This window comes from Vombatus ursinus, unplaced genomic scaffold (assembly GCF_900497805.2).
Source record: "Vombatus ursinus unplaced genomic scaffold, bare-nosed wombat genome assembly UNPS02014870.1, whole genome shotgun sequence".
Lineage (NCBI taxonomy): Eukaryota > Metazoa > Chordata > Mammalia > Diprotodontia > Vombatidae > Vombatus > Vombatus ursinus.
Genome location: NW_020954648.1, coordinates 2,829,537 through 2,856,645, shown reverse-complemented (window position 1 = coordinate 2,856,645; position 27,109 = coordinate 2,829,537). Strand labels below are relative to the sequence as shown.

Below are 27,109 nucleotides of genomic sequence, written 5' to 3'. Positions count from 1 at the left end.
AAATCATATAAAACAAGGTATTACAGCAAAAAGAGGACATATTAGACATTATAAGGTGTAAAAAATTGGAAGGTTTATTGTGTGTCAATATGTTTAGTTATTTTACTATGTCTCAGCTAATTTGTAGGTCACTATATACCAAAAAAAATTAATTAAAAAGAAAACAATAACAACAACATTATAACCCTACTTTTAAAAGTAAATAGATTTTTGGTGGTTTTTTTTTAATGTATTTGTTTGACTGCTTTGTATTCCAATAAGTACTTCAGAATCTTTCCTGAAGTTGTTTCTAAGGATGATTGTTTTACTAATCAAATTCAGTACACACAGAGATTTAAATCTTTTTTTTCTTTTATCATAAATTATTTGACATGTTTTATTCTTTTTAAAAAAAAAAACCACAGAAGATTTTAAACCTTTGTCTGTGACAAGATGGTTATAAGGCCATATATTTAGAGATGGAAGAGTACTTTAGAGGTTATGCAGTCTAATTCCCTCTCCAAACCACACCCTACCAACCTCAAATTATTTTCTAGATGAGGGACTAGGGAGGAATCCTGAAAGAGAAGTAGCATCTCAAGTGGTAACCTTTTTTTCTTTTTTTTTTTGGTTAGGCAATGGGGTTAAGTGACTTGTCCAGGGTCACACAGCTAGTGAGTGTTATGTGTCTGAAGCCTGATTTGAACTCAGGTCCTCCTGAATCCAGGGATGGTGCTCTATCCACTTCACCACCTAGCTGCCCCAATCAGTCTTTTTTTTTTTTTTTTTTTTTAAGGCAATTGGGGTTAAGTGACTTGCCCAGGATCACAGAGCTAGGAAGTGTCAAGTGTTTTGTCTGAGGCCGTATTTGAACTTAGGTCCTCCTGACTTCAGGGCTGGTGCTCTATCCACTGCGCCACCTAGCTGCCCCTCAAGTGGTAACTCTTAAGAGGCATAGATGATAAGGTGACAGAGATGCCTTATGTGTGTGCTACTGCATAGAACAACCAATTTCACTCAGAGAGTGCATGAGGGAGGCTAATGTGAAGTGCTGAAAGGTAGTTTGGAGTTTGGTTGTAAGCGCTTCATATGAAAAACAAGGAGTTTTTGGCACTTGATAAATAATTGATTGATTTATCCAGGATACTTTAGGAAACACCTAAATATTCTTGAACATGGGAGTGACATGTTCAGGCCTGTGTCTTACAGTGATTATTTAGGCAGTTGTGTGTAGTATGGATTGGAAAGATAGAAATTTGGAGGTAGGGAGACAAAGTCAGAAACCCGCATAATAAATGGTGGGGTATCAGGTCATGTGAATGATTAGTAGGGTACAGGTGGGAAAGAGGATGTGGCAACATGTACAAGATGTAGAGGAACAGATTTGGGCTAGATATAAATGGAAAATTCCTAATTATTAGAACTAACGAATATCACAGTGGGTAGCCTTCAAATAGAGAGTTCCCTTCAGAGCTCATTTAGCAAAGACTGGATGACCATTTGTCAGTTATATTGTAGAAGAGATTCTGTTAAGGTACTGTCAGGACTATATTAATTTAAATCCAGCAAGCATTTATTAAGTGCCTACTATATGTATGGCATTGTATTTGGTAGGAATTGCCGATACAAAAAAAAAATACCAGCCTTTGCCCTAAAGAAGTTTGTATTCTGTTGGAGCATAAAATATGTAAACAGATAAGTCAATATAAGATAATGTGAGAAAAATGAGAGTACTAGTAATTAGGGGCATCAGGTATGGTTTTCCTGAAGCCCCTTTCAGTTTTGAGTTTTTGCATATTTGGGCGATAGGCACTACTTAATAAAAGAATGCTGTCAAGAAAGTCTTTGAAATTACTGGGTTTTTTTGGGCGAGGCAGTGGGGTAAAGTGATTTTGCCGGGATCACACAGCTAGTAAATGTCAAGTTTGTGAGGCCAGATTTGAACTCAGGTCTTCCTGAATCCAGAGCCGGTGCTCTATCTACTGTGCCATCTAGCTGCCCCGAAATTACTTACTCTTGGGCAGAGTTGGCAAATGAAACAATAAGGGAGCTGAGGGATTGAGAATAAGGTGCAGCTATGGTATTGGAGGTTGAGATTAGGAGAATGGATATGGTAGGATCAGAGGTAATGGTCTAAGGGAATTTTAGGGTTCTGCGGCTTGACAGTGGAATAGTCTGAATGATAGGAGGATGGATCCCTGTATGTCCATTTCTTTGGGTGGTTGAAGTGGAGTAAAGAATAAAAGTCATTGGAACTTTAGAGAAACTGAAAGATCCAGATGTTGAAAGTAATAAGTTTTCAACTTTGTGTATAACTAATTGGAAATACTTAACTCTTGTTTTAATGCTTTTTGTATGACTTGACTTGTAGATCTATAAGAGGAAAGCTTCAGACATTGTTCATGTCACACATGAAATGCTCAGCAAATGTTTGAATGAGTGATTGATTAATGTGCTTCCATTTATAACATGAGTGATAGTACAGCAGTGAGAAGAATTGGAAGTGGCTGATAGTTTTTCTTTTTTGTTAGTTTAAAAGCAATCGCAGTATGTCCTAACTTTTGGTTAGACTTGGAATGAAAATAAACCAGACTCTCAGCTTTACCAGTGTTCCCCTAGCCTCTTGTATACTTGCATTAGTCTGCCATTCTCTGGCCCATTGATAAGAATTGTTAACATAAACACCTCCCCCAATACTTTTCTTATTCTCTTTGTGTGCACATAGTACTAGGTTAATTTAAAATGATTGAAGCAATGCTGGCAATGCTTATCTACTTGACTAATATCTCTTATAAAATGCAAATGCAGATTGGGAGATGGGAATTGAAACTCATTTTCATACTTTTAATACCTTTTCATTTCAAACTAGTAATATTAAAATACCTTTAAGGATTTCTTTAAAGTGTTTTCCCTATATCTCTTGAGGGCTTGTCATACTTAACCAACTCTCAAAAAGGTCTGTTCTGGTATTTTCTTGCAGATTTTAAAGTTTTGGGGATTACTTTTGAATGAGGTAGATCTCACTTGGGATCATGTTTGCAAGTTACCTACCCTTAGGCTCAGGAGAAACCAAATTTGACATAGGTTCCTTCAGGCACATTTCTTTGCTCCAAATAAGGGGACAGGTTATTATAAGCCTGCTATTCTTTGACAAAATGAAGTGGTCAACTTGACTTATGGGTCTTACTGTTGAATTTGCTTATCCTATAAAAGGGGCTTAGTCTTGGTTCAGTTGCTTTCCCTCCTCTGACTTAATTTTTTCCTTTCTTAGCTCTGATGCAAATGGGTGAACTTCTAATGATATAAAAATCCTGAAAAATCAAACTTGAGTATATGGTTCCATCCCATGAATAATTATCATTACTATAAGTTCAGTAGGTGAAGCATCAATTTCACCTGAGACTATGGCTTAGTGTTTAGGTTAAAGGTTTTCTTACAGTCTGTAGCTTTATTCTCAGGCTCCATGACAGCTGCAGTGATCCCAAAACCACATTTTTCTTCAGCATCAAATCTCAGCAGCATTCTGAGTCATTAAATATTAAACCTTGTATTCAGGAACATTATTCACTCATTAATATTGCATTGAGGCCTTAACTGCATTGTTCAAAACGTTTTAGGATGTTATGCAAGTTTGTCAAAATACATTAACAAACTCACTCATGTTGAACTAAGCAAAAAATGACAAACTGTTTGCACCACAAATGTGTTGTGCTTAAGTTTTTGTACTGTGTAAGCGTTTCAAGTTGAGGAAATGTTAACATTTAGAAACCCCAGAAAAGAGAGGCTGGGTGGGGAAGGCAGCAGCAGCCAGATGGAATGAAGATTCATCTTCTACGTAACATCTGCTATACCTCTTCATGAAATTTACAGTAATTCTTATTGCAATTTCTTTTTCCATAATTAAGAGCAAACTGAGAGTCAAACCTGATCTGTGCAAGACTAGTTAGCTATAAAACCATTGTGTTGCTTATAGGGACCATTTTCAAATATCCACGAATATCTCTCTTCTTGACAAATTTGAGTGCATATAGGACTCCCATCAGCTGCAGTATAGCAGGGAAGCATTTGCTATTTGTCAGAGTATGAGAAAGTAACAGAGTTAAAGCCTTGGACTTTGTGTAAAGATTTACACTAGGTTGCTGTGAGTGTGTCTGGTTCCTTAATGCTTTCACCTCTCTGTTAGCTGTCATTGAAGGCCATAAAATTATTTCTATGCAAAGGTAATAGGAGAAATATTTTGAGTCTAAAACATTTTTGTTGAAAAAAATTTTGTGGTTTTGATTAGGAAAAATCATGAGTAGTTAAAAGTTATAAAGTTTTGATAGTTAATGTGGGGATATATGTAATGTTTTGGCAATTATTGATTTCTATGTGTTTGGAATCTATTAAAGCAGGCCAGAAGGATAATATAGGTAGGGTTGTACATTCTTGATCATCTAGACTACTTCAAATGTAGGATGGATTAATTTTTGTTATGGTGAGTGGATTCAGAGTTTCAAGATAGAAATGGATATTATGAAGTAAATAATGAAGATGGTAGAGTGAATCCCTGCTGACTGAGAGCTAAATTATTCATTTTGTTAGTTTAGCTAACATGGTTCATGCTGTGTGGGATTTCAACACTGAGTCAATGAGTAATATTGCATAATTAAAAATCCTTTATTCTTTAGCCCAGTAATGCAGTTGAAATTTAGAAAGAGGTTTTAGCCACTTAGAAATAGAATTTCAGCAGCTTACGATCATGGTGGATACTATCTATCAAGTTGTTTTTAGGTTTTACATCATGAAATCAGTTGCGCAAGTGATGAACCACATACCTGATGTACATAGTTTTTATAGAGAATCTTTCAGTTCTAATCTTTGTACTGCTTGAAACTAAACTAAACAATATCATCTTTATTAAAAATGCTGTTTGATAGTCATGGCCTACTCCTCAGATGAGCTGTGTTCCCATTCCTTAACCATCTCACTTAAGATTTGTCAATCAATGAGTATTTATTAAGCAGCTACTATGTGTCAGGCACAGTGCATAGTGCTAGGAATATAAAGAAAGGGATAAGATGGTCTCTACTCTCAAGGAGCTCACAATTTAATGGAGGAAACAGCATGAGAACAATTATGTTCAAGTAAGATGAGAAGATGTTGGAAATCATATATGTGTCATGTATTCACATATATGTGACACATATATTCCAATATATATCATATACAGGAAGAAAAATGGAGATTGTCAGCCCAGGGAAGGCACTATCATTAAGGGAGATCTGGAAAGATTTCTTGTAAAAATTGAGACTTTAGCTGAGACTTGAAGGAATCTAGGGAAGCCAAGAGGTGGACGTGAGGAAGAAGAGAATTTCAGGAATGGGGGAATAGCTAGTGAAAATGCTTTGAGTCTGGAGATGAAGGAACATCATGAAGGCCAGTGTCACTGGATTGAGGAGTATGAAGGAGGGGAAGGAGTGTAGTAAGAGGTAAGAAAACGTGTGTGCGCGCGCGCGCATGCCTCCTTCTTAACTTCTGTGCATTTAAGAAATCATTACAATGGCCCCCTTTTTTAGTGTCTTTTTTGCTTCCCTTACTTCCAAAGCTCCTTTTCTCAAAAAATCATATAATTAATAAAAATAGTTAAATAAAATTGATTGACTTAGTGACCATAACCAAAAATGTATCTTTCTTTGTTTCTGTACCTTTCTGTGCTTTTCTCATAGGCATGGGTAAGTATGCCTCATCATAGTTACTCTGGCAACACTGTAGTTCATTGCATTAATCAGAGTTCTTCCTAAGTCTTTTAAAGTTGTTTTTCTTTTCATTGTTTTTGGCTTTTTATTGATCTCAGGCTTCTATTCACTTTAGTGTGAACTGCATCATTTCATACTACTCAGGATTCTCCGAAACTTTCTTTTTGTTATATCCTATGGTGACTATTATTTCATTACATTTATGTAACAGGTTTTGTTTAGGGGTCTAAGAAGCAATCTAAGTCACTCCCTTAGATTACAGTCCTGGTTCTCTTCTTCTCCCCCCCCATTCCTCTTCAGGATCAGAAAGGTTATTTTGCTTAATTACTCTTTTCCCCTTTAACCTCCACCCCCTCCCCATCCCTAATCCCCAATTGTCCTGTTGAGTTAGATGAATTTCTACACCAAACTGTGGGTATGTTTAATCCTTTTTTGTTCATTGTAGGTAGGGGTGGGGAAGGGAAGGGAATAAGAATTTATGTAGCGCCTACTGTGTTCCAGGCACTGTGTTAAATGCTTTACAAATATTATCTCATTTGATCCTTACAAACAAACCCTGAGAGTTCGGTGCTTATTATTATCCCCATTTTTAGTTTAAGAAACTGAGGAAGTCAGAGGTTAAGTGATTTGCCTAGGGTTACACAGCTAGTAAGTATCTGAGGCTGGATTTAAATACAGCCTTAGTGACTTCAGGTCCATTGCTCTGTCCACATCTACTTGCCTAGGTAAGGCTGAGGTTTCTCTGCCACATTTGCATCTACAGTAAAATCTATCTGTCCTTACTCCTTTTTTACACTTGTATATTTCTCCTTTTACCTCTCTTCTTTCCCCACTTAAAACACTCAAAGTGGAAGCACACTCCCCTCACCAAACCTGCTTTTCTTAACCCTCAATGTCTTCAAAAATTTTTATTCTCTCTTGATTGAAATGTTAGCACTACTTCAACTCATAACCTCCTTTCCAGATGCTCCAATAAATTTACCTTTCTAGGCTTCTCAGGATTCTTCTGTTTGTATTTTAGAGTTCCTACTCTTTTCATCAGAAATATTTGAAAGGCATGTATCCATTTCAAATGCTTCCCCCCCCCCCCCACTTTACTTTGATATTTAGCTTTGTAGGGCAAGTTATTCTTGGTTGTAGGTCCTTTCTCTTCTACCATTTTTGAATATTCCAAGATTACTTCTCATTTATGGTGCCAGGTCTTATTTGATTCTGATTATAGTTCCTTGATACCAGAACTACTTTTTTCTACATGTTTGCAATATTTTTTCTTTGACATAAAAGCTCTGGATTTTGTTCATGACATTTCTCACACTTCCTTTTTGGATTCCTTTCAGGAGGGAATTGGTGAATTTTTTCTGTTTTGACTTTGCCCTCTGGGTCTGATAACTCTGGGCAGTTTTCATTTATGATTTCTTGAAATGTGATGTCCAGACTTACTTTTTTTTCTTTTTATTATGGTTTTCAGGGTGTCCAGTGATTGTTAAATTACTTCTCCTTGACCTGTTTTCCAGGTCAGTTGTTTTTCCTTACATTTTCTTTTACTTTTTAAATTTTTTTGATTTTGTTCTAACATTTCTTGTTGTGCCGTGAAGTCATTGAATTCTTTTTGATCTCTTCTAGGGTTCAGGAAGTTCATTTCTGGGATGAAGTTTATCATTTTCTCTTTTCAGCTATGTTGTCTTCATTTCTCTAGAGCTTTCATTTCAACTTTTATCTCTTGTGTCATTTCATCTAGGTCTTCATGAGTTTTTGTGGAAAATTCATTTTTTTTGCTTTGAGTTCCTGCAGTTGATACAGAGTTAATTTCCTTTTGAGGGGAGGAATATCTATATCTGCACTAATTTTTTAAACTAGTTGATGTTTTATTTTATTTGGCCATTTTTCTTCCTTTAGTTATTGAATCAAGATTTCTCTTGGGGCTGTTTCCATCCTGTTGCTTTTTGGGTGGAATGGTTGTCTCTGCTTAATCTTTTCCCCAGAATCCCCTGGGTTCATTACTTTCCCTTGTTAGCCTCTTCCCCATCCCCACCTTAGAGGTTCAGAGAGTTACATCTTTGGGGCCCTCTTTGATATCTCAGGACAGAGTTAGGGACTTTACAAACCTGAGTGCTGAGCACTCCAGTCTGAGAGCTTCTTCACTGATCTGATCTTTGCCCCATGCATTTTCCCTGGGTCTCCTACCCTCCCTGGAGCTTTTTGGGGGATAGTCCCTCTTTCTTACTGCTCCTGCATACTAGATGGGACTAGATGGGAATCTTGACCAGAGAGTCTGTGGTCTATCTCTTATCCTTTTGGGAGGCCACCCTCTGCTTGGAGCTGGCTTTTCTTGATGCCTTATTTTCTATCGATGATCTCTTTTGCCATTCTGAGATGGTAGAAGGTACTGTTTCACATTGGATTTCTTGAAAATTATATGGTCTGCTGCAAGCTTGATGGATTTGTTGGAATAGGTATGTGCCAACTGGGCAGTCTCCTACTGTTCCAGGTAGCTATCTTGGCTGGAAATCTCAATTTATCTACTAAGTAATCAAATCATTACCTTCTGAAAATATTGGTATTAAATTGAAATAATAGTTACATTTTATTCAAGATACCCCATGAAAGTCTACATTCTCATTTGTATTAATAGGTTTTAAATGTGTTTTTAAGAAAAACACTTCCCTATTCAAAAAACTACATATTGAGTGTGATTATCCTTAGGCTATGTTTATATAAATGACATTATCTTTAGATGACATTGGATAGGATAAAGAAAATTCTGTAGCTTCTTTCTATTGGGAGATTGGTTGGTTATTGCTCATTGAGAGAAATGGGGTGCAAAGTGTGTTATTCCATTGGAAATTAAAATGGAACAAAAGTCCAAATGGTACAGAAAGAACTGAGACCTTGTATGACTGGATTTCCTTATCTTACATTAAACTACTGAGGTTTTGTGTTTGCTTGAATTCTGTGTAATTGATGAAGAGATAGCTAATGGGAGAAAAGTTCAATAATATCATTTTATTTTTCTACAAAGACTTTAATGTTTACAGCATACTTTGTTTCTTTTAATCCTCAAAACAATCTGTCAGGTAGGTAGTGGAAGTAGTCGTGTTTTATAGATAAGGAAAAAGAATTTAAGATAGTTTAAGCAACTTGTCCATTGCTTTGTAAGTGACATTACCTTGATTTCCAGGGGAGGTTTACTAATTCTTAATAAGTTTTATTTCCAGTGTATATAACTTCTTGGCTTAGGAATAGAGATAATTGGGAAAAGTTTATACCTTTGGAGACTTCTTAGAATTTGGATAATGGTAGTGAGGATGATTCCAGGTAAGAAGTCTCAAGAAATAACAGCTATTTTTTTGAAAAAAGGATACATAATGGGGTGTTGCAAAAGTGTTAAAGGAAGGTGTTGATAAGGAAAAAAATAAGGAGATGAAGGTGGCAGTGGATTGGCAAGGGCCAAAGCTAGATACATATTACACCTGTGACAATAACTTTCTAGTTGTACTGTGGTTTGGCTTTTGTTTACCTTGTTAAAATGGTAGGAATAAATTTTGTTAAATCAAGATAGGAAATATTTGTTTACATAACAAAATATAAGTTATTTTAGGCTAAATCTTAGCATGTACTAAGTATTATGGTACAATGAATGGAAAGAACTTTGGATTTAGAGGGAAGAAATTAGGGTTCAGCTCTTTGTTCTGCCTTTTATCACCTTTGTAACCTTGGGCAGGTCATTTGACATCTCTGGACCTCATCCTTTGTAAAAGGAGGGGGTTGGACTTGATTACCTCTGTGTCTTGCAGCTCTAGATCTCTGATCTGTGACCTCTTAGGGCTCTTCTTGTGAGAGATAAGAACACTTTTGAGGTGAATGTTAAGTAGTGAATTACATTCTTTCTCCCCCCCCACCTTAATAGTTTTTAATTTTTTCCAATTACTTGTAAAGATAGTTTTCAACATTCACTTTTATAAGATTTTGAGTTCCATAATTTTCTCCCACTCCCTCCTCTCCCCTAGATGGCATGCAATCTGATATAGGTTATACATGTACAATCATATTAAACATTTCTACATTAGTCATATTGTGAAAGAAGAATCAGAACAAAAGGGAAAAAAACCACGAGAAAGAAAAAAACAAAAAAGAAAAGAGAAAATGGTATGCTTGAGTCTGTGTTCAGACTCTGTAGTTCTTTCCCTGGATGTTGGTTGTATTGGCTTTGTGCAAAATCTTTTTAATTTAATGTAATCAAAATTATCCATTTTGCATTTCATAATGTTCTCTATCTCTTGTTTGGTCATAAATTCTTCCTTTCTCCATAGATCTGACAGAGCTAAACAATTCTTTGCCCTTCTAATTTGCTTATGGTATCACTTTTTATATCTAAATCATGTAACCATTTTGACCTCATCTTGGTATATAGTGTGAGATGTCAGTCTGTGCCTCATTTCTGCTATACTATTTTCTGGTTTTCCTAGCCGTTTTTGTCAAATAGTGAGTTCTTATCCCAGAAGCTGAAGTCTTTGGGTTTATCAAACAGTAGATTACCATAGTAATTTACTACTGTGTCTTATATACCTAACCTATTCCACTGATCCACCACTCTTATTTCTTAGCCAGTACCAAATAGTTTTGATGATTGCCCCTTTATAATATAGTTTTGGATCTGCTAAGGCTAGGCCATCTTCCTTTTGCATTTTTTCCCCCACTAATTCCCTTTATATTCTTGACCTTTTGTTGTAGATGAATTTTATTTTTTTTCCTAGCTCTGTAAAGTAATTTTTTGGTAGTTTGATTGGTATGGCACTGAATAAGTAAATTTATTTAGGTAGAATTGTCATTTTTATTATATTTGCTTGTCCTACCCATGAGCAATTGTTATTTTTCTCATTGTTTAGATCTGACTTTATTTGTATGAAAGATGTTTTGTAATTGTGTTCATGTAGTTCCAGGGCTTGTTTTGGCATCTAGATTCTCAAATATTTTGTATCACCTACAGTTATTTCAAATTTAATTTGTCTTTCTATCTCTTGCTGCTGGGCTTTGTTAGTATTATATAGAAATGCTGATGATTTATGTGGGTTTATTTTATATCCTGCAGCTTTGCTAAAGTTGTTACTTATTTCTAGTAGTTTTTAGTTGATTCTCTAGGATTCTCTAAGTATACCATTATATCATCTGTGAAGAGTGATAGTTTTGTTTCCTCATTGCCTATTCTAATTCCTTCTTTTTCTTGTTCTTCTCTTATTGCTAAAGCTAACATTTCTAGTACAGTATTGAATAATAGTGCTGATAATGGGCATCCTTGATTTACCCCTGATCTTATTGGGAAAGCTTCTAGCTTGTTCACATTACCTATAAGGCTTGCTGATGGGTTTAGATACTACTTATCATTTTAAGGGAAATTCCATTTATTCCTGTGCTTAATGTTTCTTATAGGAATGGGTGCTGTATTTTGTCAAAAGCCTTTTCTGCATCTGTTGAGATAATCATATGATTTCTGTTAGTTTTGTTATTGGTATTATTATTGCTATATTATTGTAATTAATATATTGATATTGCTATCAATTTGTTATTGATATTGATTGTTATTGATATTGAGTTATGCTGATAGTTTTCTTAATATTAACCCAACCCTACATTCCTGGTATAACTCTCACCTGGTCACAGTGTATCATCCTGATGATAAATTGCTGTAATCTTATTTAAAATTTTTGCGTCAATATTTATTAGGGAGATTGGTCTATAATTTCTTTTCTCTGTTTTGTCTCTTCCTGGTTTAGATATCAGCACCATATTTGTGTCATAAAAAGAATTTGGTAGGACACTTTCTTGGCCTATTTTTCCAAATAGTTTATATAGTTTTGAACTTAGTTGTTCTTTAAGTATTTGGTAGAATTCACTTGTAGATCTATCTGGCCTCAGAGATTTTTTCTTTTTTCTTTTTTCTTTCTTTCTTTCTTTCTTTCTTTCTTTTTTTTTTTGGTGAGGTGGTTGGGCTTAAGTGACTTATTCAGAGTCACACATCTAGTGAGTGTTATGTGTCTGAAGTCAGATTTGAACTCGGGTCCTCCTGACTCTAGGGCTGGTGCTCTCTATCTACTAAGCCAGCTATCTGCCCTGAAATTTTTTTCTTAGGGAATTCAAGTTGATGGCTTGTCCAATTTCTTTGTTTAAAATGGAGTTATTTAAGTATTTTGTTTCCTCTTCTGTAAATTGGAGCAATTTATATTTTTGTAAATATTCATCCATTTCAGTTAGATTGTCAAATTTATTGGCATACAGTTGGGCAAAATATCTCCTAATTATTGTTTTAGTTTCCTCTTCTTTGGTGATGAATTCACCCTTTTTATTTTTCGATACTGGTGATTTGGTTTTCTTCTTTTTTCAATCAAATTAACCAAAGGTTTATCTGGTTTTTTTTTTCATAAAACCAGCTTTTAGTTTTATTTATTAGTTCAGTAATTTCCTGCTTTCAATTTTATCAATCTCTCCTTTGATTTTCAGAATTTCTAATTTGGTTTTTAATTGGGGATTTTAAATTCTTTTTTTTTTAATTGTTCTTTTTCTTGTGGTTTTAGTTGCATGCCCAATTCATTGATCTGTTCTTTCTCTATTTTATTCATGTAAGCATTTAGAGATATAAAAATTTCCCTAAGAACTGCTTGTTGCATCCCATATGTTTTGGTATGTTATCTCATTATTGTCATTCTCTTTGATGAAATTATTGATTGTTTCTGTGATTTGATGTTTGACCCACTCATTCTTTAGGATTAGATTATTTCATTTCCGATTAATTTTTGCCTATCTTTTCATGGCCCTTAATTATTTTCCATTGTAACATGATCTAAAAAGGATGCATTTATTATTTCTGCCTTTCTGCATTTGATTGTGAGGTTTTTCTCCAGAGGTCTATCATATCTAAGCTTTTCTAAAATTCTGTTCACCTTCTTAACTTCTTATTTATTTTCTGGTTAGATTTATCTAGTTCTGTAAATTATATTTTAAATAAAAAATTGAGTTGATGAAAATTAAGGTCCTGTTGATAATATTAGTGGATGGTAATTGTTATTGCTTTAATTTGATTGGTTTATTACAAAATATTAAATTTCTAGATAGCATTATTATTACTTTGCTTAAAGTTTTTTCCTATACACAAATTTAGTTTCTTAGGTGTTCCTTTTGAGTGAAGCATCCTGATTTTCTATGAGCTGTTTGAAAATGTAAATATATTTTCCTATATTTCTAAATATCAGTCAGTTCACAGGAATTTCCTTTAGTACTTTACAATATGTTTGAAACTGTTTTATGACAGAAATGTTAGTCTTCCTTTTAATTTTCTGAAGTAAACAGTATAAGGTGAAAGTTGTACATTTATTCAGTTGGTATTTAGTTAGTTGAATTACCCTGTGTCAGCTTTTCCATTTTAAAATATATAGGAAACAATATTTGGATTGCTAGTTCAGAATTTGTTCCAACAAAGTACAACACATTAAATTAAAACTTGCCATTCGCATTAACAATGACCCAAGAGTGTGTAGTCACTCATTTTTTTTTTGCATGTGGGGGGGGTACTTGAAGCAGTTTTCTCTGGGCATTAGACAGTTTATGCTTGATCATCTGCCTCCATGATAATCTGTGCTCCCTGCTAGTGTGAAGGTAAAATGTTTGTGTATTGGAAGAAATGATGCAGAGGCAGTTGACTATACAATTTTTGACTTAATCTTAAATCATTTAAACCAATAACCTTATCTCTTGGAGCAACAGTTTCCCACTTATTCCCCTCCATGAAATGGAAAGATTATCAATTTTCCTTTCTGTTGTATTTTAGAATTATATAATTCCAAAACAATAGTTTCCAAATAATTTGTGGGGTAAGTACCTTTCCAATTCACAGTCTTATATAATTGCAGATGGTATAACCAATGTGCAGATGGACCACTGTATCTGAGAATGACCTGGTAGATACTGTTCAGTAGTTAAAGCAGTTGAGAACAAAAGTTTTGGACACACAGCTCACAGTAATAATCATCTTAGCTCTAACCTTAGCTCAAATGTATCTGAGATCTCGCTTATCTGGGTATTGCCTCCAGTGATACAGATTGAATCCCATCCATTTCATGCTACTCCAGTGTGACCTTTCATAAAGTTGTACAGGAAAGGAGATGACCCAGTATGCTGAAGGTCTTCCTTCCTTTCTTTCTAGATTAAGACAATAGCACTCTGTCTCCCTGTAATTCCACTTACTCTGCTTATGATTGGTTCCTTCTCTTCTTATCATGAATTTCCCTGATGACATTTTTCTTCTATAAAAACTAAGAATAATGAATTGACAAGAACCAAAAAATTCCTTAACCCCTGGAATGTTCTTCCAAGTCAGTCAAATTACTGTGAAACCAGATATTTGGATTGCTAGTTCAGCATTTGTTCCAACAAAGTACAACACATTAAATTAAAACTTGCCATTCACATTAACAATGACCCAAGAGTGTATAGTCACTCATTTTTTTTTGCGTGTGGGGGGTACTTGCCTCTTTGCCTCCTTGGCTGGGGTTTGTTATTTTGGCTTAGCCCAATTAAAGCCCTCCTGAAAAATCTGCTAAACATTATTCTTGATTTAGAATGCCTCTAAAGGGTTCATAATGGGAAATTTTTGCCATTGAGTAGCATGTATAACTTGGTCTGCCTCCTTAAATGACCATAAGAGATCATATTTCAATGAGGAATTTATTCATTTCTTTTTAATTTGGCAGGTTATTTATTACGCTTATTATCAGAAGCCGTTTGTATTTAAGAATTCATTTTGCTAGCATATAAAGGTATGCCTCTCACTTGAATGAGAATGTGATGAGGAAAAAAGTTGTTTCAAAAGAGCTTGAGATACAAGGGCAAACCTGACTTTTGTTTGTTTCATTAAGCTTAGTCAAGCCACCCAATTACATTTTGCAAATAAGAAAAGCTTACACTAAACTCCTACTGCTTTACTTAAAACTCTTGAGAATTTAAATGAGGAAGGATATGTGTTTAAAAGAGGACAATTTAAATGAAATTTGTATCAGGAGCTTAAGGTGAGAATGATGTTAGGCCATGGATTCTGAAATAATGTTTCCTTTCCTGTCCCTTACATAAACCCTTATTAAATTGGAAAATACCAAAAAGTATCAAGCTTCTCAAGAGATATCTTTAATCTTGGGAAACCCTTGTTTCCCAGCAAAAACCCTATTTATTTTATAATGTGGCTTTTCTTATTAGAAAACTGCCCTTGTATATAAAGTGTTGCTTCTAATGCCATTTGGAATACTGTAGGGCTACATAGTAAATGAGAGCTTAACTTTTCCCTTAGGGATGTGCCACCTTCTAATTTTTGCCAGATTCTTTTCTTTATTCATTAAATCAACCTGGTATCCATTTGTAAACTCAACTATCAGGGGACAGTAGCTTACTATTACAGTTTAGGGAGATATTGAGAGCAAAAACATAGTCATTGGTGGTAGATTATTGGTCCAAGATACTGGGAATTTAGCTGATCTCACTGAAGTCTATTTAGCATGGCAATTAAACATAATAGTGAAAACTGACACCCTGTTTTATTAAGAAGATAGAACTTTGATGTTAGGAGGGGCTAGAAAAACTGCTGCTCTCCATTATAGGGAAGAGGAGATTATGTAATGATTTGCTGGAGACATATAGCATTCCGAAATTATGAAGGAAATGCTAAATGAGTTGGAGTGCAAGTGTAGAAATTAGAGGACCTGACCATCAGCCTTAAGTCGAGACCCAAAGGAATGATCAGCATTAAAATTTAGCAATTTTTTTTTTGGTGGAATGTTGTTATCTGATATATGATCAACAGGAGCAGCTAAGCGAAGGAAAATAAGTAGAAGATATTGCAGTGAATGAATTGTTAGTTTTTTCACACTCATTCTTGATATTTCTGGTATGCTACTTTCACTTCTATACCTTCTTTAGGCATTGGATTAAAAAGGTACAGAGACTCCAATTCTCTAGAGATCGTATTTTCTTTTTTCTGACCAGAATCTATCAGAACATAATCCTGTGTGTAGAAATGAGCAAAAAAGTCTCGTAGCAAGTGAAATAGATGAATAAAGCCCCAACGCTTAAATCATGTACATTTTACGAAAGAGAGGGTCCTTTGACCCTTCTTCAGAGTCTGTTTCCTTTTATTTAACATATCCTTATCACTTATTATTAGGAGAAAAATAGAAGATGAGGGAATGAGCCTGGAAATTATAAGGCATGGGTAGGAGTAGAAAATACAGATAAAGAGGTCATGGAACAGTTTGGAGCAAAACAGATTCACCAAAATAAGCTCTAAAATTTTGTGTGTTGGGGGGGAGGGGAGGGAGTACATTTGTGTATATATACACACATATACATATACACAAATACATACATTTAAGCACACATATACCTCTATCGATGGAATGAAACACTGATAATTTTTTCATGTGGAAAATAAATAGACCAGCACAACTCTAAAATCCAAGAACCTGTCTGCCTCCTAGAGCCACTGATATTTTTCTGAGAAGGAGAGGGTTGTTCAGTGCCTCTTGGCTTATGGGCCTATTCTTGTTGGCTTTGGTTTTAGGCTTCTGGATTTATTTCTCTCCCTCTGACTAGGCCTGCAAGGACTAGGAGAGGAAAGGGCAGTAATATTAGCCTCCATTTATTATTATAGATTAGAAACAAGTAGTTTATTCTCCTTACTGAAAAGGCCTAAGCCATTTGAACAAAAAGCAATTGAAAAAAATGAAGATCTTTTTTTATGACAAAGTTCTACAACAGAACCAAAAACAAATTATACTTTATTTGAAAAATAATATAGATTTAACTGACTTATAAATATCGAAGTATTTTAGCTTTGTTAATATCATGTTCATACATAGCTTTATACAATTTAAAATTAACTCCTATATGGGGCAGCTAGGTGGTACAGTGGATACAGCACCAGCCCTGGATTTAGAAGTACCTGAGTTCAAATTTGGCCTCAGATACAGAATACTTAACAGCTGTATGACCCTGGGCAAGTCACTTAACCCCATTGCCTAGCCCACCCCCCCCCCCCAAAAAAAATTAACTCCTAAAATCCGCTGCTTTGTGGCAAAACGATTTACTAACTTGAGCAGTGAGATGAGGTCTATAGGATTTGAAAATTGCTTATGTTTCCTACTAAAAGTATGTTATTGCAAAATTTGTACATTATATAGCAGTATTTATAGCTAATCATTAAACGTTTCCCTCCTCTCCTTCATAGAAGCAATGAACAAGTCTCCAAGAGATAGTGCAGAAAAGAAGGACCTGGAATGCTGTGGTCCATGGGGTCACGAAGAATTGGACACAACTGGACAGTAGCTCCCTTCCCTACTATAAGATTCCTTAGTAACAGGACTAGGATTAAATTGTAGAATGTTGATTTTTACAAAAACTATATTTCTAACTTATTGTAAGAGCAAATAAAAATTACTTGTAAATATTGATTTCATATATATATATATATATATATATATATATATATACACATATGGAAAAAAAATCACATTTCTGTAGTATTTTAAGGTCTGCCAAACATATTCCTCTCAACAACCTTGAGAAGTAGGTTTTGTAAGTATTATTATTCCCATTTTTCAGATGAAAGGTTTGAAATTGAAAAGAGGTTGAATGACTAGATGATCACACAGTGTGGTAGGAACAGTATTTATTTTACCTAAGTTAGGATGGTTTCCTGTTAAGTAAGTAGGGAGGCTGTCTTTTAGACTTGGTTGGTTCAGAGGACTAGAAGGCCTGGTTTTGTGGAATTGTGATTCTAGAGGTTGGACAGATGTCTTCGTGATGTGCAGTACGTCTTTCTCTTTTGGTGTTGATGTCATAGCATCAACCATATTTCGCCAATAGAGGTGAAAGTGGAGAACAACTTCTGTTTTTAGTAAAGTATTCTTTTTGATTGTAGGGAAAGTGTTTCATTGCTTCCTATTCCTGAGCCAGAATCACTGGACCTGTCTGAATGAACTAGGCCTGACCCAGAATTACTCAGCTGGTGTCTAAAGTGGTATTTGATTCCAGGTCTCCTAAATTGAGTCCAAGTATGCTACCTACCATAGCATGCAACATATGTGAGAAAGATGTTGGCAAACAATGAAAATAATTCTTTCTCTTGTGCTTGTCCTTGAAATTGACCTGCTGTTGCCTCTGTAAAGTTATCATTATCACAGGGCTGTCCATTCAGTATGCTCATTAGTTAACCAAATTAAATACACACACACACACACACACACACACACACACACACACATGCAAACACACACACGCACATGTGTGTGTGTATATATATGTGTGTATATATATATGTATTTATGCCTTTTATCTTTAAATGAGTCATTTCTCATATTCCAGATTTGTAACAAAGGAAAATAAATTAAGCAATAAAATCTAAAATAGTGACTATATTTGACATTGTGTGTAATGTTTTGTCCATCTAGTTCCCTGTGCTTCTGCCATCAGGGAGGAGGTATGTGTCATTATATTTTCTTAAGGACCTTCATATGTTTTTGATTGAGCAGACCTGGATTTTGTTTTAGGAAACTTTTCATTTACTTTTTTGTAGTTATTGTGCATATTGCTTTCTTTGTTCTATTTCTTTCTGCATTAGTTCATAGATTTAAGAACTGGAAGAAATCTTAGAAGTCATCTAATCCTCTAGTATTTTACATATGAGGAATCTGAGGCCCTCAGGACTTATTTGCCCTAGACTTTGAACGTAGACTGTTTGACTTCAGATCTTCCAATCTATTTATTTTACACTGTTTTATGAAGTGATATCTTAGAGTTAGTTTAGTTTGCATTTTTTTGATTTTTTGATTTTGAACCAGCTGTTAAAATGGTTGTTGATAGACCACAGTTTATTCTTTCGAGTACATAGATCAACAGATGAGTGGCACTATGGATAGATATAGCCCTGGATTTGGAGTTAGGATAATCTGAATTTTTATTTTTCATATTTTATTTGAATTTTTATAATATTTATTGTTTATAATATTGCACCTACCTTGTATTTCTGTTCATAATTTAAATTGGTCATATTGTATAATGTTACTAATATATTGTTATAGTCTCCTTGTTAATATTTTGTATCCATATTCATTAAGGATATTGGTCCATTCTGTTCTTTCTTCCTGATTTAAGTATTAGGGCCATATGTATCTGCATGGGTATCTTCCCAATGGCAGAGACATGGAGGACTAATTGTATAGAATATTATATACATTGTCAAGTATAGTCACTATTTTGGATGACTTTTGCTTATTTTCCTTTGTCCCAACAGAGACTTCGATCTGGAAGAACGTTAGTAGGACTCTTTCATTCCCTATTTTTGTAGACTATTTAACATTAGAACTAAATTTTCTTTGAATGTTTGATGGAATTCACTTGTATATCCATCCTGATTTGGGTTTTTCTTTTCACTTTCATTTTCAATTTATGGCTTGTTTGATTTCTTTATCTATGAATGAGTTATTTAAGTTCTTTATTTCTATTAATCTGGATATATTTTATTTTTATAAATATTAATCCTTTCATCCATCAGTTTTGTTGTTATATAACTGGATGAAATAGTTTCTAAAATTTCCTTTTTTTCCTCTCTTTTTTTGGGTGTGAATTCTCCTTGCATTTCCAGTGTCATTCCATTGCCATTGACAATTTGGTTTTCTGTTCTTAAGCTGTTATCAGTTTTGTTAATTAAAGGGAACCAGTTCTTAATTTTGTCAGTTTATGTTTTCTATTTTTTTGCTTAGATTTTTTTTTTTTTGATTCATTGCCTTTCTGTGTTTTTAAAAGTTATGCATTCGGTTCATTGCTCTGTTCTTTTTCTCTTTTGTTCATTTCTCCTAATAGCTACTTTGGTATGCTGTCTTTGTATTTCAGAATTTCTCCTCAGCTGTCAGTCAACAAATATTTATTAGATATTTATTAAACCCTATGAGTCAGGCACTGGCCAAATGCTAAGGATACAAAAAGAGAAAAAAAACAAAACAGCCCATACCTTCAAGGGCCTCACAACCTAATGGGGAAGAAAATAAGCAAACAAATATGTACAAATAAGCTATATGGAGACTAAACAGGAAATAATTTAAAAGAAGGAAAGCACTAACATTAAGAGAGATTGGGAAAGGCTTCCTGTAGAATATGGTATTTTTAGTTGGGACTTTTAAAGGAAACCAGAGGCAGTAGGGAGAACATTCCAGGCATCGAGGACAGTCAGAGAAAATGCTGAGAACCATCTGATCTAATGTCATGTTAGTGGAACAGCCAGGAAAGGCCAGTGTTATTGTATTGGAGTGTGTGTTGGGGAAAAAGATGTTAAGAAGACTGGAAAGGTAGGAGAGCCTAGGTTATGAAAGGCTTTCAATGCTAGAGGACAAAGCTCTGGTCCTTTTGTCGTGAATCTTTTCAGATCTTTTCTTGCATTATTTTCATTGTTTCTCTGTAAGGATCACATTCATTCTTACAGAGTAAAATTTTCTTGATTATAAGCTTTTTTCTTTTACTTTTTTGAATATCATTCTAATATGTTCTGTTTTTCGTAATAGGTCCTGTCCAGTTTTCTTGTGATCCTGACTCTGGTTTGTTGGTATGAACTTTAATTTTCTGGTTGCTTACAGTATATTTTTTTTTAACCTTGAAGCCCTCAACTTTGTCTATAATGCCCCAACCAGTTTTAATTTTGAGTTTTATTTCAGGAGTTGACTGATAGATTTTTTTCCCTGTTCTCCACCCCCCCCCCCCCATGCACGCATGTGCGCGCGCGCACACACACACACATACACACATACACACACACACTTTGCCTTCTTGTTCAAAGTGACCTGGGCATTTTGCATTTATGAGTTCTTGAAATATTCTATCCAGCTTTTCCCCCCCTTTTTTGTCATGGTTTTCAGGGAATTCAATGGTTCTTAAATTGTTTTTCCTTGTCTGGTGTCCCAGGTCAGTCATTTTTGATAGTAGATATTTTTTTTTTCAGTCTTTTTATTTCGTGTTGTGGAGTCATTGCTTCCATTTGCTACTTTTATATTTTTTAGGGGGCTTGCTGCTTGGGTAAAGTTTTTTACCTTCTTTACTAATCCAGTTAATCTCCCAGTTCTTTCCTTCAGAGATCTTATTTCCTTTGTAATTCATTTTTTCTCTCTTCATGTCTTCTGGGTACTATTGTGACCCTTGTGTGAAAGCCATTTTCCCCTCTGTGAGGCTCTGCTTTTCATATTTCTGCAGTTACTGTTTTCTTGAATTGGCCTCTTAGATGTTTCTTGATTCATAGTATTTTCCCTAATGTTTTAGTATTTTTTTTTTCCTTTTTACTCATTTCTCTCACCTTAGTTCCTTCTTTGAGACTTTGTGAAAGGCTCAGATTCTTCTGTCTCCCATACTCTTCCATAGGGTGGTCAAGTCTTGTTTAGTTCTAAACCTCAGTTTCTTGGGGACTTAACCTTGGCTTTCATCTACCTTAGTATGTGTTTCCCCAGAACACTGGTAGGTTTTAGAGTTTCCTTCATTAGTTAGTCAGTAAGCATTTATTAAGCACCTACTCTGCATCAGTTATGAGTTAGTGTTGTCTTAAGTGCTGCAAATACCAATAAAGGCAAAAGACAGTCTTTGCTCTCTAGGATCTTACAGTGTTACGAGGGAGACAGCCTGCAGACAACTATGTACATACAGGTACATACAGATTAAATTGAAGATTATCAGCAAAGAGGAAGGCACTGTCATTTAAGGTGTTTAGGAAAGGTTCTTGTAGCAGGTGGGATTTCAGCTGATACTTGAAGGAATCCAAGGAATCCAGGAGGCAGAGGAGAGGAGGACAGCAAGTAAAAATGCCTGGAGTCCTGAGAGCCCTGAAGTCCTGAGGAGTAGACTTGTGGCAGTGTGATGCCTATTGTTGGGCCATGTTTGAGATCAGAGAATGAGGAGTTTCCAACCCATCTTGTTCTTCCCTGTAAGAATGCTTTAGACTTCCTGAGTACCAGAAAGAAAATGCTGCAGGCTTTAAGTGTACTTGGAGCTTTTTCACCTAGAGCACTGGCAGCTCCTGACTTTTTTATCTGAGCTTTTGCTGTCTTTCCTAGCAGGACCACCTTTCCAGTGCCTGTAGGCTTCTGGCTGCCTTTTTGTACATTCTTGGGTTGGATGAAGAATCTTACTATCCTTCCCCCCCCCCCCTGCCCCCCTTAGATTTCTTGATCATTATTCACTCTGGCACCCTTTTAGATATTTACTGGAATACATATGGGAGAGGTGGCCTTGTCAGTCTTTTTTTTTTTTAATAGTTTTTTTTCCTTTTTTAAACTTTTTTTATTTTTTATTTATTCATTTTTTTTTTAGGCAATTGGGGTTAAGTGACTTGCCCAGGGTCACACAGCTAGTAAGTGTCAGGTGTTTGGTCCAAGGCTGTATTTGAACTCAGGTCCTCCTGACTTCTGGGCTGGTGCTCTATCCACTGCGCCACCTAGCTGCCCCTCCTCATCAGTCTTTTACTGCTCAGGGAAAATATTTTAGGTACTGCCCTGAGCCACCACTTCCCCTCCCCCTCCCCCCCAGTCCCCTCTCCCAGTGACTTTGATGGTTTCACACAATTTGTTGACTAAGTAGCAATGAGCAGAGGAAAAAAAAGCAGCATATATTGTTTTGTGTATTCAAATATAGTACAGTATAGCAATGACTTTGATTCAGCAAGAGAAGATATATTTAGTCACTTTTGTTTAAGAATGCATTGAAGTTTATGTTTCAGAAATATTCCCACAAATATTTTAAAATTTATGTTTTCTTACTTGAGTGGTGAAATCATAATTTTATGGGAAATTCTCTATTATGAATACTTAATTGCTTGATGATAGATGAGACACTACTCTAATGTGATTTCTCCCATGGCATTTTAAATGGATTTCTGTATTGTAGAGGGAAAGTATTGAGCAGATATATAGTCTTTCTTTGCTTTTTTTTTTTTAAATGAACCTTTGGTAGTCCAATGGAGCTGATGGTTCCCTTTTCAAAATAATATTTTTAAATACACAAAATAAAATACCTAAAGTTTCAGAGGAAGTCAAATTATATTGAATTGTAGTCATCAAAATGTTAAAAATCAAGTTCAGGAACCCTAGGAACCAGACCTTTAAGATAGAGAGAAAGCAAAAGTATACATGTTGATTGCTAGTGATCTTTAAAACTCTTCCAGCGATTATATTTATTCATTAAATGCTTGGTAAATTGAATTGAATTCTTAGTAGGATGGATACATTCATGCTATTGCATTACTTGAAGGTTTCTTGGGAAATAATTTACTTGGATTTCAGTTGTATTGGCATAATTATTCTTGTTTAACAAATTAATCAGTCTGCTTATATTTTAAAAATAGTTCCATTTGTTTACTGTGTATTTGAGAGGTTAATGTTTTATATTTCTCCCCTCTGGGGCCAATCTATTATCTGATCTTTTTTGTCACATTATAGAATATAAAATACTTGAATACCGACTGTTGTTGGTTAACAAGTATTTATTAAGTGCCTGCTATAAGCTTGGTGTAATTTAAAGAAGGCAAAAGACAGTCCCTGCTCTCAAGGAATTGCCTAGTACAAGATTAAGTGATTTCCAGTGTTACACATTGGCTGTCAGAAGGAGAACTTGATCTCAGGTTTTTCTGAGTTTGAGGCCTATTTGCTATATACTGTGATACATTGCCTCTGTACAATTGAATTAGTTTTTGAAAGTTTTACCCAGGATTTGACTTTAACCAATTTTTTAGTTTTATGCTATTCCCCCTCATGTACTCTTTTGTTGTTGTTTTTGGAGACAGGGTTAAGTGATTTGTGACCAAGGTCACAAAGCTAGTAAGTGTCTATGGTCACGTTTGAATTTAGGTCCTCCTGACTCTGGGGCTGGTGCTCTATCCACTGTACCACCTAATAGTCCCTTTCTTCACATACTCTTTCTGTCCTTGTTGTCTCCTCTCCTCCTTGTGATCCTTCCTTCAAACTTTTCTATCTTCAATCACACAATATTACATTTCTGGAAAGAACTCTGTCTCCCTCTACCCTGCTCTCAGCCTTCTTTAATGTATATTCCTTTCTTGAGGGTCCAGCTTAGGTGGTATCTCCACCATGAATCTTTCCTCACTCACGTTCCTCCCACACGGTTGAAAGAGGTCCTTCTCATAGCTTTCTTAGAACCTTATCTGATATCAGCCTATGTGAAAGGTGAAATCTGAAATAACTGAGGAAACAAAAGGTTCATGCTTCTAAGCATATTGATGCATTAAGCAATGCATGCTAATTGCATAACAAATTGGGACCAGATGTCCTCAACTTGGCACTGGACTTCCAAATACAGGGGGAGACAAATTTTTATGCATTAAAAGAAAACAATTAATAGGATATAAACCAGGATACAAGATTAAGTAATCTCATTTCTTACTGGAGGAAAGATTAGGGACTTTCCAAGTGGGAGGGGGAGAACAAATAGGTGAAATTCTCTGAAATCAAAAAAAAAAGAGGTGTTCCCCGCCCAGGGTGAGGGTGAGGGGCAAGTGTCGGTATTCAATTAAAGGAACAAAGAAACAGTAACTGATTGAGTAGTATGAGGCCAGTTTTCAGGTAAGACATATAGGGTTGCTTGAGATGTACAATTGTGAGAAAACTTCTTGCATCAATCTTTGGATCTGATTGGGTTTCGGGTCAGCGTAATCTTAGGTCCTTAGTTAAGGGTCTCTAAACAACAGGTTGGGGTGGTCCAGCTTCTCAGCCTTGCAGGGCTAGGTTCAAACCATGCAGTAAAGTTTTCTCACAATTCTCATAATTGAATAAAGTTTTCTCACAGGACAAAAATTGGACTAGACCCACAATCAAATAAAAAGGGAACTGAGTTGATTCCAGAATTGTGTCACAAGATGGAGTCAGTGTGTTTCACTCAATTCCCACAATTCACTCAGCTGGAATAGGGCTCTATACCAGATCCTTTCCAGTTCAACATTATTTGTTTGGAAATGATTTTGATGGTAGACCTAAGAAATCTGACAATCATACAAAGCTAGAAAGCATAGATAGCACATTGTATTCAAGGATGAAGGTTAAAAAAAGGTTGTTGACATTCTAGAGCTAGTAAGATGAAATTTCAGGGTGATACATAAAAAATTCTTTTAAGTCAAAAAAAAAATCAACCAACTATAGCATTGGGAAGAAGAGCTTACCAAAAATAATTCATTTGGTGTGGGAGTGGTGGCCTTTAGAGTTTTAGTTTTTGCGTAGATCCTAGGTAGCCCTTATAACTTAAGGGAAAAGTACGGGGATACAAATAACTGATGTTGTTGACTCCAAAATCTTTATGCCCCAACAGTAGGCGAAAAGTTGATGCAAACTTAGAATAAGTCAAAAGTATAGTATCCATGGCCAGTGTGTGTATTCTTTTGTGGTCATTTCACTTCTGGAATATTTTGTTTGGTTTAGAGCTCTGCTTTCTGAGAGAGATAATGACAAGCTTTCAGAAGTGGGTAAGAAGGCTGGTGGAAAGGTCTGGAATAGTTGAAGTAATTGGGTGGGAATTTTCAGTTTGTAGACATCATTTTTTTCAAACACTTGAAGGGCAGTCATTTTGAAGTAGACAGATTTATTATATGTAGTTCCATAATCAGAACACGTTTTGGTTTAGCTTATAGAAGAAAAACTCACAATTAACATTTTCCATTATTGGATTGTACTCCTTTCTGAGGTGGTGGATAGATTATTCAAGCAGTGCTTGAATGACCATCTTTTAATGATGGGAAAGAAAGGGAATCTAGAGTAAACGACACCTAAATTTCTATGTGGTTCTCTTTTCCCATTAATATTTCATATTTTTTTGATTTCAGTATTTCAGCTGATCACTTGACTTTAGTATATGAAATATATCTTATCTAATTAGCATTGCTTTTAATCTTGTTGACATCTGTCTTATTTCGTGACTTTCGACATCAATATGGTTACCATCACTAAAGAAGAGAGGAGTTGGTCGTTTAAATGCCTAAATCTAATTTACCAACTGTTGAAATGAACATTTAAGTAAAGAAGAAATTATTTTTTACATTATGCCTTTTCTTTCTTTGTAGAATAAAACACGGAAAAATCCAGGCACGTGAGGATATCAACAAACTTCTGGAAAGAGAGAGGGCTATTACCAATGAGCAGTTAACTAGAGCCATTCTTCGAGAGAGAGCATCAAGTGAAGAGGAGAAGTCCAAGGTGAAGCATTTGGTGAGTATTATAGATTTTCTGTAAATTTGACAGCTTTTAAAATGTTTAAATGTTTATTTTTCCAGTTATTTTCCTCATTTTCACGTCTTATAACTAAATTTCTGTGATTAAACAAATTGGTTCAGGGCTTATATCCCCATGTTAGAACTGTTAAGCCATTTTTACTATTAGGCCAAATGCCACAAGCTCCTCACCTTGCCTAAAATGAGTATGTTTGTTGTTTTCCCTGACTTCTTCGGTTCTTTGATGCTTAAAATTGGTGGTCAACGGCTTGCTTTGTGTCTATGTTTATCTGATGTCATTCTCGGCTAATATAAGCATCAGTCAGTGAGTTTGATAAATCACTTCTCAACATGGGAGAGAAGAGAAAAGAGCAGATTAGGTGGGCCCTAAGAGATCTGCAGTAAATATTTGATTTTTACTTTTGTCATAGGAAACAAAGGGTAGAGGTGAGGGAAGGTCTTATTAAAAATATTTTTAAACTGCTGAAAGAGTTAATAATCAGTTCCCCTTATTTCTTCTTGTGCATAGTCTTTAATGATTAAAGGACCTGTCCATATTCAGAGAACTGTTTAACCAGGATCATTTAGCACCATTAGAATTCTTAGATTTTACTTAAGCTGAATCAAATAAAAATACCTCCCTCCAGTGGAGTGGAAAGCAGCTTTTTCTTTGAGTCTTGAAGACCTGAAGAATCACCCCATCCTCTTAAAGCTTTCATTGTCTTGTTCTTTTGTTTATCCAAAATGAACTTCTACTTAACATTTTCATTGTCAAATCTTCTTATTTCACAGTGTCATGAATACTTCATTTTGTTTTGAATGACTTAAAAAAAAATTTTTTTAACTAGGAAAAGTCTTATCTGACTGTACTTAGATCTAAGATTACAATTCTTCCTAAATGATGTAATATGGGTGTTAACATATCTAGTGCTTTCTTTTATATTGCTACCCTTATAGAAAAAAGGATGATGTCCCAACTATTTGTTGAATTACATTTACAATCTTTAATGTATTCTAAAGCTATTTAAGTATATTAGTGGATAGGGGAAATAAGGTTGGGAAAGGAGGGTGATAGCTCCTTTAGAGTTGCCCCCACCTGATAATTTGTCCATTG

At 35.2% G+C, this 27,109-nt stretch overlaps 1 protein-coding gene across 1 annotated transcript in view; it reads left to right on the top strand.

Moving 5' to 3' along the window:
- Window positions 1-27,109, top strand: part of CHCHD3 (coiled-coil-helix-coiled-coil-helix domain containing 3) — a 349,060-nt gene that overhangs the window by 106,520 nt on the left and 215,431 nt on the right. The window contains exon 4 of the mRNA XM_027842256.1: window positions 25,849-25,993. Within this exon, the coding sequence (XP_027698057.1) occupies window positions 25,849-25,993 (145 nt within the window). The remainder of the gene's footprint in view (window positions 1-25,848; window positions 25,994-27,109) is intronic.